This window comes from Olea europaea, chromosome 2 (genome assembly GCF_002742605.1).
Source record: "Olea europaea var. sylvestris chromosome 2, O_europaea_v1, whole genome shotgun sequence".
Classification (NCBI taxonomy): Eukaryota; Viridiplantae; Streptophyta; class Magnoliopsida; order Lamiales; family Oleaceae; genus Olea; species Olea europaea.
In genome coordinates this window covers 28,644,266-28,654,679 of record NC_036238.1, presented here as the reverse complement: position 1 = coordinate 28,654,679, position 10,414 = coordinate 28,644,266, and the positions used below count along the sequence as shown (strand labels likewise).

General features: G+C 37.2%; 1 protein-coding gene across 1 annotated transcript; it reads right to left on the bottom strand.

The window, feature by feature from the left end:
* Window positions 1-7,704: 7,704 nt before the first annotated feature.
* Window positions 7,705-10,372, bottom strand: LOC111369803 (pollen receptor-like kinase 4). Its single transcript, XM_022991467.1, has 3 exons — window positions 9,397-10,372; window positions 8,634-9,227; window positions 7,705-8,471 (listed from the first exon to the last, which is right to left on the bottom strand). Exons 1-3 carry the CDS (start codon window positions 10,067-10,069, stop codon window positions 7,849-7,851), a joined length of 1,890 nt encoding a protein of 629 aa, XP_022847235.1. The 5' UTR covers window positions 10,070-10,372; the 3' UTR covers window positions 7,705-7,848.
* Window positions 10,373-10,414: the final 42 nt, after the last annotated feature.

The following is a 10,414-nucleotide window of genomic DNA, read 5'->3' as shown; positions in this document are numbered from 1 at the left end:
CTTGCCAATGTCCATATCCATGAAGGACATGTACTCAAATATTAACTGCTTGAGGAACTTTATATCTTCCTCTGAAAAAGTAGCAGGACGACTAGTTGGAGCAGGGCGAGATATCTTGACTTGCCCCCATGAAGCGAAAAAGTCTTGGATGGAACGCACAATCTTATCAGCATCTTGCAAAGAAAATTGCCAATATTGAAGATCCTCACTACAACGAACAAGATGGAAGTAAAAGTGAAGCAAAGATTACCTCATCAATAATCTTGAAAGATGGCATATCCCCAACCAAGTCTGTCACCTGTGGCTCCACCATTCGTGAGGACTTTCCCTTGTCTAAGCTAGAAGATGTTGCCACAACGGGCAGACTCATAGGAGCATCTGCAGAACTCAGAAGCAACAAGTCAGAAGCCAATAGCACAAGCAAAGGTGAAGCATCAAAAAACTGAATTACCTTCTATTTCGATGTTTAGGGGGTTGACGCCATGGGAAGAAGGTGGCTCATCCATTGGTTGTGATGAGGATTCTGGGACTGAAGGTGTCTCTTTAAGCGTAGTCCCTTCATCAGCTGGTTTGGATAAAGCAGCCTTAGCGGAGGATGATGGAGCAGGAGCTGCCGACACCAAGGCCTTCAAAGGAAAGCTGAACTTTTCTGAGAAGTCCAAATAAACCATCAGCACATAGAAAAGTTTCAAGTATGAAAAAGTATGCTTGTGAGTAAATCAATTTAATTACCTTCCTCCTAATGATAAGAGGGGTGTCATCATCATCATCATCAACATCATCCTCCAGAATGGAAGATGCTGAGGCTGGCCGTTTGCGGCGCGGGGCACTTTTGGCTGCAGTAGGCTTGGCAGGGAGAGAAGAAGATGGACGAGCAGACTGTTTAGCGCGACGAGGAGGAGAAGGACTCCGGATGGACAAAGCGGTGACTAAAACAGGAGGAGGGGAAGAAATGCGTGGTTGGTCGAGTGAATGAAAGGCACGATTGGCATCAGTCGCAAATAATCTGCGCTTCACTGACGGCCAGAGTTTTTCAAAAAGGGGATGGATGACACAACTAGAATTGAAGGGGGCTAATGAAAAATGGCTCATCAAAAGAAGATTGCGAGCATTTATAGCTTCTGCCTCCGCCTTATTAATGATATGGAAGCGGTCTATCAAGTTCCTTGAATAGCAAGGAGGAACAGGCCAGGTTTGGCCGAAACCAAGTTGGTGAGCAAAAAATTGGGGAGCATATATTTCTACCCCAACCTTGGCATTGGTCCCAGTCAAAATATCATGAAATAACTCCCTCCCGGTTAAAAACTGGATCCAAATGAGCAGAGAGGTGCTCGCGCTGTCTATAGTGGAGGGAGGATGCACATAGTCTGGAGTCAAAAAAGGAGGAAAAGGAAAGAAGGAAGGAAGGGATTGAATCCAAAGAATAAAAGAATGACAAACTGTCTCTTCTAGACATATTTACAGGAGTCAAGGGCTCAATGGCTAGCCCATAGCAACTAGCAGAAGGACGAGAAAATGGTGGAGCACCAAGCGATGGAAAATAGGATCTCAACCACATTTGAGTGAACCAAAGAGGTCCACTGCCAATGGGAGATGCACCATTCTTCAATTGAGATTGAAGAGAAGTCATGCCTCTATAGAGGGCAACCAAAAAGAAAGAACATAAATTCAGAGGCCTACCATGCGTCAATTCGTGCGCTATGGGTAAATAGCTCAGGGAGGGCTTTATGCTTGGTACACACAAAACATATTTACAAAACCAAACCAGAAGAAAAGTCACTCGCTCAGTATGGAAAGGTTCAGCGCTCGAGTGGTTATGAAAGGTTTGCAGGCTTGAATAAGACTCGGTGAGGTTTTTACCAAACTTTGGGGCGCCACCAGAAACCAAGATACCAGGAAAAATGGTATTACCCAAAGGTGGCAGATTCACTAAAGCCCCAACATCCCTTAAAGTAATAGACATGGGGCCAAGAGGAAAAACAAAGGTATTGTACTCAGAAGACCAAAAACTTAAAGCGATCGAAAAAAGTGCTGAATCAAAAGTAGGGGGTTGAAGAGAGATTTCTAACAAATCAGAAGTCCTGGTATTATTAAAAAGTGCCTTAGTAGGACCATGGTCCATAAGACGAGCATGTCACCTACGGAAAACTAAATCAGATTTAGGCCAAGTGCGAATACCTCTTTCGCGAAATGGCCCCAGCGGCAGAGAGTTTAGAAATGGAGGGCCTTGAGTACAAGGAAACAGTTGGCCCACCGCCGCTTGTTCGACTACCTCTGCATTGTTGAAAAAAGGACCTAGATATAACTCATTGAGTTCAACATTGGCAGGTGCGAGAAAGTTCGAAGTTATGTATGGACGATTAAGGAGTTTCTGAAAGTCATCAAAACTAAAGGAGTCGTCAGATTGAGATTGTGAAGTAGCCATTAGGGACGAGACGGAGTTTTTCAGAGTTACGTAGCAGGGAAGCAAATAGATGAACAGTAAAATTGTGGGAGAGAAGCGCGAAAAAAGTGAGGCGTGATTTAATGGTGCAGTGAAATGGCATATTTGGGGGTTATAAGGGTTTGCAAAATGTCGCACCTTTTCAAGTTATGGAAGAAAACAATGATTGAAATTCTTGGAAATTTCGAATGTTGCTGGAAACACAAAGTGAATATGGCAAAATTTAATAATTGGTATTAATTCTGCCATATTTGGGGATAATTGTTGACACATAAAAATTCAACCCAAATCGAACGGCCCAAGGAATGAAACCCAATTGGAGGATCCCCAAATCAGATAGCCTAAAGAACGAAGCCCAATCAGACAATTTAGGATGAAGGCCCAAATAGGGAGGCCCGTGAACGCGGTAACATCATCGCCCAAACTTGCAAGTCGCCCAGGATCTGAGCGAATGGAGTGCCATGCAGTCGCCCAGAGGTGCTACTCTATTCTCGCCCAAACCTTCAAGTCGCCCAAGATTTTAGCAAACGTGAAGTGTTGTGGTTATCAAGAAGCGCAGTTATCAAAGCAGTTATTAAAGCAGCCCTATCACGTTCCACAATTCAAGGAATTCAATTGAAGACGGTTGAACGACAAAGAGTAATGGCAGGAATTAGAAAAGGTAGTTCCATGACAAGTTGGCCATTACGAGGAAAGTGGGCAGTTATAGAACGATCAAGCAGTTTTTAGGCGGTTGATTACAAAGAGATCATCCAGGGAATATAAAAGGAAGAAAAGACATAGAGCAAAAGACCCCGAATCAAAAAACTCTCGAACAGAGAACATGTAATTTTAATTTTCTTAGTTTAGATTTAAACACTTCTTTCAGTAACTCGTGTGCTTGCGTCCTTTGGAGGCATTCTGTTTTTACTTTCCGATTGTAAGGTCATCGCCAATAAAGAACACCCTTTTTTGGGACTTTGTTTCAAGATGTTTGTCCCTTACACAATCGTCTGGTCCCTTTTTAATTATTAGCGACGAACCCGCGCGAAAAAAAATCTAAATAATTGAAACGAGACAGTTTACACTACACATTTTCTTTTGAAAGTACAAAAGAACCGGATCGCATCGAACTTGAACTTATAAAATTTAGTTATGGTCCAATCCATTATTCATTGTATATGGAACTTAGGTTTCACAGAAATAGAAACGACGAAAAAAAATGACGCGACATTTGCAAACAATATTTTTTGGAAAAAAAAAAAAAAAAAGACAAAAAGGACTAAACACTGGAATCGTGGTGCAAAATTTATAATTATTCTTTTAAATTTAATATGTAATTATAAAAAAACCTATTTAACACAATCTAAAAAAAAAAAAAAAACTAATTACTAATCAATTATATTATATTATAACAACTAAAGTTTGAAATTCTATAAATCGTTTGTTGAATCCCAATATTAAGTTACTTCTTAGTTGAGACCTACAAATGTCCATAATAATGTTCAAATCTTAACCCAAATTTTCTAATATTTTTTTTTTTTCGTGAAGTTTCCTCAAGATTTTTGAATTTTACCAAAAATATAAAATATTAGGTAACTATTTAAAAGCTTTCGAAGAGTTTCAAGTTTCGAAAAGATAAAAAACGCAACTTGAAAGTTTCCATAGGTCACATGTAAACTATATTTCATGCGTAAAATTGCTATTGATACTTCGCTCGTGTTTTGACTCAAGACGGTTTGGCATAGATTTTGCTTTTACTTTTAATTCTTTTAGAAAAGTTTTTAAAAAAAGTTATCTTAATTTTTGTTTGAAAACTAGCCCACGTTTGATCCTCATTAAATTAAATTTCATTTTTTCTCTTCTATTTTCAATCACACAATCTTCCATAAAATAATATTATTCGTAAATTGAAAACTTTTCATTCTTTTTAAACCACTCATTCTTCAAAAAAATATTATTTCATCCATTATAATTTAAAAATATGGGAGCCAAATAGAGGCTAAGTGCTTTTAGAGAAAACCACATTATACTGACTTATTCTAAAAGCTCTTTTAACTATCAAAAACATTTTAACAAAATTAGTCAAACGAATCCAAAAGTAGTTTTTAAGTCTCAAAAACTCCTTTCAACCTTTCCAAAGCCATGCCAATGGACGATATTTTTTTCTTTTATGGTTTTTTAATTCCTTTAAGTTCTTGTTGTTAGTTCTTTTCAATATTTGATCCACGTTTGGCAAAGGTATGTCGATCATATTGCTCATTCTAAGTACATTTTTGACTTATTATTTTTCTAAAAACAAATGATTTAAGGTTCTAATTCTTTTTCATTACTAATTCACAAATAATGAACAAAGAATCCCAGATTCGATGCAGAAAAAATATGAACGTATTTTGTATTTTTTTTTAATAAAATATGTCGCCTTTCAAATCCCATAATAAAAGAAAAAAAATCAAATGAAGTAAAATTAATTACAAAACTATCCTATTTTAACAATCAATTAAGACAAACTTCTGGAATAATATTTAATATAGTGAAGAAGAATGGGATGTTGAGGCAATCAAGGCAACAACAAAGCAGGCTCGAGAAAAGAAACTAAATTCAAATTTAAAGGAGAATCATCGTTAGAAATAGTCTTGCCTGAGCAAATGGATTGTGAAGATAATTGGACTGATAACTCAAGAGAAGATGATCTAGGAAAAGATGATTTGATAGATTACTCAGAAGAGGACATCGTGTTTCATGAAGAATCTTTAGGATGGACTCCGTAGAGTGAGAAACTACCAGAATTTGAAGAAGTGTTTGAAACACAAACACCGCAGAGAGTGGAACTGTTAGATTTAAAAGAAACGAAAGACAAATTGTCAAAGGAGATTACAGAAGTCCAACAATGAAATCCTAAAGAATCTAAATATGTACAAATGTCAAGGAATAAACAAGAGCTTGCTAGAGCGAGACACGTAGACCAGAAGACACTAATGGAGGATCGACAAAGACAACAAGAAATTGAGGTACGTTCAAACTCACAATCACAAATAAAGAAGTAGAGTAGACATAAAAAATCAATTATCAATCTAAAAATCAATAAAGATGAAAGTATGAAAGAGTTAGAATTCTTACGAAAATGATCCACTCCATTCCATTCATCAACTTCTAGAATAATCTAACATCTGCACTGTAGCTGGAAAAAAAAAATTTCATTTAGCATAGTCTTCCAATAAATCGAACATATAACTATAAAGAGGTGCAGTTGTATGAATGTATGAACGAAAGAACCTCCTTGTACACAACATTTTTAGTACATGAGTTGTGCGTATGATTTTTATTGGACAGTTTGAGTAGAACTTTAATAGATCTGCCTGTTTTTGCTCTTGACAGTGCTACATATAATTGACCATGGCAGAAAACTGGTTCTGATAGGTACAAACCCACGAAATCAAGTGTCTAGCCCTATGCTTTATTTATGATTAGTTTTCATTAAGCACTATTGTTTTGCTAGTTGTTTATCAACGTGAATTTCAACTTTCCATCTTAAAAAGTTTTAACTTTGACAACTAAATATAAGAAATGATATCACTTACAAAATAAGTTTCTGTAGGTATAGATTGCTTGGATGAAAATAGATCTAAATAGAAGACAAAATTAAATACAAGATTTATCAACAAAGCTTACAACAATAATTGATGTTATCCAGCACCCATAAAGCAAACCAAACACCCTGATATATATATATCATTTCTAATTTAGACAGTTTAAACACTATATGATTTAAAAGAAGAGAATAGTTGTTGTCAAAAACTTCTCAAATATCTCAATCATCATCCACTCATTTTTTTTTTCTTTTAGTGCAGAAGAACTTGTGATACTTATGTCTCCATCACAAGTTATCTTTAAACCTGAAAACTTGAAAACTTGGTTTGCCTCATATAACCAATTTTTGAAAAGAGTGTGCTCCAATAATTTTCCTATGCACCAACATTTCCTTGACTTTTTTCATATAAATTTGAATGTCCATATGCTGCATAAATTAAATTGATTTAGATACTCTAAAAAAAAATGTTTTGAAGTAGAATGTTATTTATATTTTGAATAATAACTTCAAAATGCTAATCAGTTAGAATTCTTACAAAAATGATACACTCCATTCCATTCATCAACTTCTAGAGTAATCTAACATCTGCATTGTAGTTGGAAAAAAAGCATTTCATTTAACATAGTCGACAGAGGAATCACGGACAAAAAAAGAAATTCCAATAAATCGAACATATACCTATAAAGAGGTGCAGTTGTATGAANCATTTTTAGTACATGACTTGTGCGTATGATTTTCATTGGACGGTTGAGTAGAACTTTAATAGATCTGCTTGTTTTTGCTTTTGACAGTGCTACATATAATTGACCATAGCAGAAAACTGGTTCTGGTAGGTTCGCCAATGCATCAAATAAAGGATCAAGTGATTCAAACTTGATCGAGTCTGAAGCAAAGCTCAACTTGACGAAAAAGAAAAGAGTCAAAATGAAAAGTTGGTGCTGAAATGGAGAATTGAAGAAATCAGCACCATCTTTCCATATGTTTTCCATAACCACCAATTTAGAAGGAAGATTCCAGATTTATGTGGGTTCTTCAAATCTGGAAGCATTAATTTGATTTTATGCAAGAATTCTCTAGAAATAGAAGGCAGCCACCATCACCGACATTATGGAATTATGTAGAAGTCACCGCCATATTTTTCCTATATATGTGTGTGTACATTGTATGAAGCGTGTGTGCAGAAAGCGTGAGAGAAGGAGAGCAAAAAGAGATGGCATGAGAGTGATGAAGAGTGAGAAAAGAGAAATAATAATGAGAAAAAGAATCGGTGTGTGAAAAATAAAAGTGCCGTTAGTTTATAAAATAAATAGTGAGGGATAGTGTCTTTGGTTTGTATTCAAAATTGTGTAAAATTTTATTTTATTAGTAAAAATTATTTTCTTTTGGTGTTTAAATTCAACATTACTTTCTTAAATGGTTTTTTTTTTTTTTTTTTAAATTTCCTTTGGTTGCTTTATTAGTTGTTACCTTGTATTGCATTACATACGGATTGTATTTAACTCGGAAAATTCATCCTTGAGTTGAAGAGTTCTTTTAAATATTTGATATGTGTTTAGAAAAATGTGAATCGAACATAATGTTCATTTGCAAGCACATTACGGACGTATTATCCTTTTGATAAAACACATGATCTAGGGTTCTTATTCTTGTACATTACTAATTCACATATAATGCACAAAGACATCTCAGATTTGATGCAAAAAACATGCGTATGCGTGTTGCATTTGCTATAAACTATTTTGCCTTTCATATCCTATAAAAATAAAAAAAACAAAACAAAATCAAATTAAGTAGAAATGAATTACAAAACTATCCTATTTTCACAATCAATCAATCATTTAGACAATCCTCTTGAATTATATTCTTGATCAGTATCCATCTCCTTCACTTGTTCAATCCTTTCAACTACCTTTTTCAAATCCCACCTCTTATCCACTTCTTCTTCACAACAATTCAATCCTATCTGCAAAAGTTTCGTCATTTCCCCTTTACTCTTATCCTTTCGTCCCATATTCTTATCGAACACCCGATCAACATCGGTGTTCCCTTCTTTAACCATGGATTCAACCCAGCTTACCAAATCCGCTTCGTTTCCTTTGCTACCTTGTTGGAAGAAACTCGACGGAAATCTTCCGGTCATGGTCTCTAGAATCAACATCCCGAGGCTCCACACGTCGGTTTTCTTGGTTATCCGGCCGTTGTTCTTGTACTCAGGCGACTTGTATGCAATCATGTACTCCTGTGCGCGGTCTTGATTCACGACTGGAACCAATCCGTAGTCTGTGAGCAAGGGGTTGTAGGATCTGTCGAGAAGAACGTTTGAGGATTTGAGGTGGCCGTGTGGTGCCATCAGGCTTGGGAGTTCATTGTAGAGGTATGAAAGACCTTTGGCCACTCCTTGGATGATACTCAAACGAGTTGGCCAATCCGGACATGGACGCCCACGAGTTGTGTTACCTGCAGGAAGAGACATCATTATTATTCTTCTGTTCTTTATTCTATAAACTGCAACAACACAGAAATACATTTGTTAAGAGTTTTCCAAGAGTTTCGATTTCCCAAACGATTCTATAAAATGCAGTAATGTATGTGGATGTACAAATATGAGAATCAAATTACCATGGAGATGAACAGCAAGGCTGATATTCTCCATGTAATCGGAAACCAATAGTTTCTCCTCTTTCCTATAGTAAAAAGCCACAATAGGAAGCACATTCTGGTGATTCAACCTCCCTAATCTTCTCATATATTCATGAAACTCTTCTTTCTCAACATTATTCATATGCCTGAATCTTTTCACGACCATCGCCTGTCCGCCGTTCAGCGCAGCCTTGTATGTCGACCCGAATATGCCGCTGCCCAGTATCTCCGCCGAGGCTTTTAGCAGATCCCTCATGTTGAATTTCTCCCTGTCATCTTGAAGAAATATGAGCTTCATATTGTTATTGCCCTTCTTGCCGTTTGTACCATGCTCTGGCGATGCCGTCCCTTGTTCCACTTTGTCTAGATTGGTAGAGAAAGCTTTACGGTAGCCGGGAGGGGATACTGTTGCTTGTTCTTGCTCCGGCAGTTGCTTCCGCTGGGAGAGAATGACGACGACTGCGATGAGTGCCGCTACAGCCAAAGTCACGAGTATCGTGACAATTATGATTGTTCCGATGGAAAGTGCCGGAGCACATGATTCGAGTGGCGCTCCGCATAGATCTTTGTTACCTGTTTAAAAGGGACGAAAAAGAAGTGAGGTATACAGTATTCTCGGCGAATTTATGACAAAAACTGCCTCTCAAACTGTTCTTCGTATAAGTCTGTCACCTAAGATACAACGTTTTGGACAGTTATTGATCCTAATTATTAAAAAACCAAAATATCTTGAGGAAAGTACCTGAAAATGAGGAAGCATTCATATCTCTAAGGCTACGAGGGATTTCACCGATCAATTCATTTTCAGATACATTGAACAATTTCAATATTCCATTCTGAAACTGAGGTATTTTTCCATCAAACTTGTTATCCTGAAGCATCAACTCACTCAACCTAGGCAATGTGGTCAACGATTGAGGAATCTCACCGGAAAATTTATTTCGTGCCAAATGAATTTTCTTGAGTGAGAACATCCCGTCGAAAACGTAATTCGGGATCACGCCGGAAAACTGATTGCCGGAAAAGTAAATGGATTTTAGAGCAACAAGTCGAGTTATATTTGGCAACGAGCCATCAAATTTGTTGTTCATCAAGCTTAAAGTCCTCAAATTTTTCAATTCCTTGAGGACATCTACATCAATCACACCCCTCAACCCCATATTCTCCAGCTTCAATCCCATTACAGTCCCATTTCCACATAAAATTCCAACCCAATTCCCATTATCACCATTGCATGGAGGTTTTGAATCATTCCAACTAGACAATGCACCGTCATCCACAATGGACTCCTTTAATTTGAGCAAGATCTCAGCATCCGATTTACACGAATACATGACAAAATGCAAGACAAAGATAAAAAGTAGAACCATCAAACGGAAATGCCCCCACAAAATGGTGGCGTGTTTAGCCATCATAATAACATAGAGCACGCGTTATGATCGGGGTAGTGGTGGTGCGCGCACTTGCGGGTGCGCTCCCCTTGAGAGGTTCCTATGGAAGAGAATGGCTTAATTGGGGCAGAGAATTGCAAAAGATTGAAATTAAAATTTTGTAAGATGGGAGAAAAAGAGACGAGAGGTAACCAAGAACAGTGTTGTTGCAAGGAATTGACAGATGGTAAATGGTAGTCAAACGTTGAAACATGCATCCATGAGAACTCAGCGCTAGGCCATCCATTAGCTTTGAAATATTTGGGCTATAGTCTATAGTGTAAATATAGCCCTTGTTTGAGCCCCATTTTTTCACCAAAATACATTCTT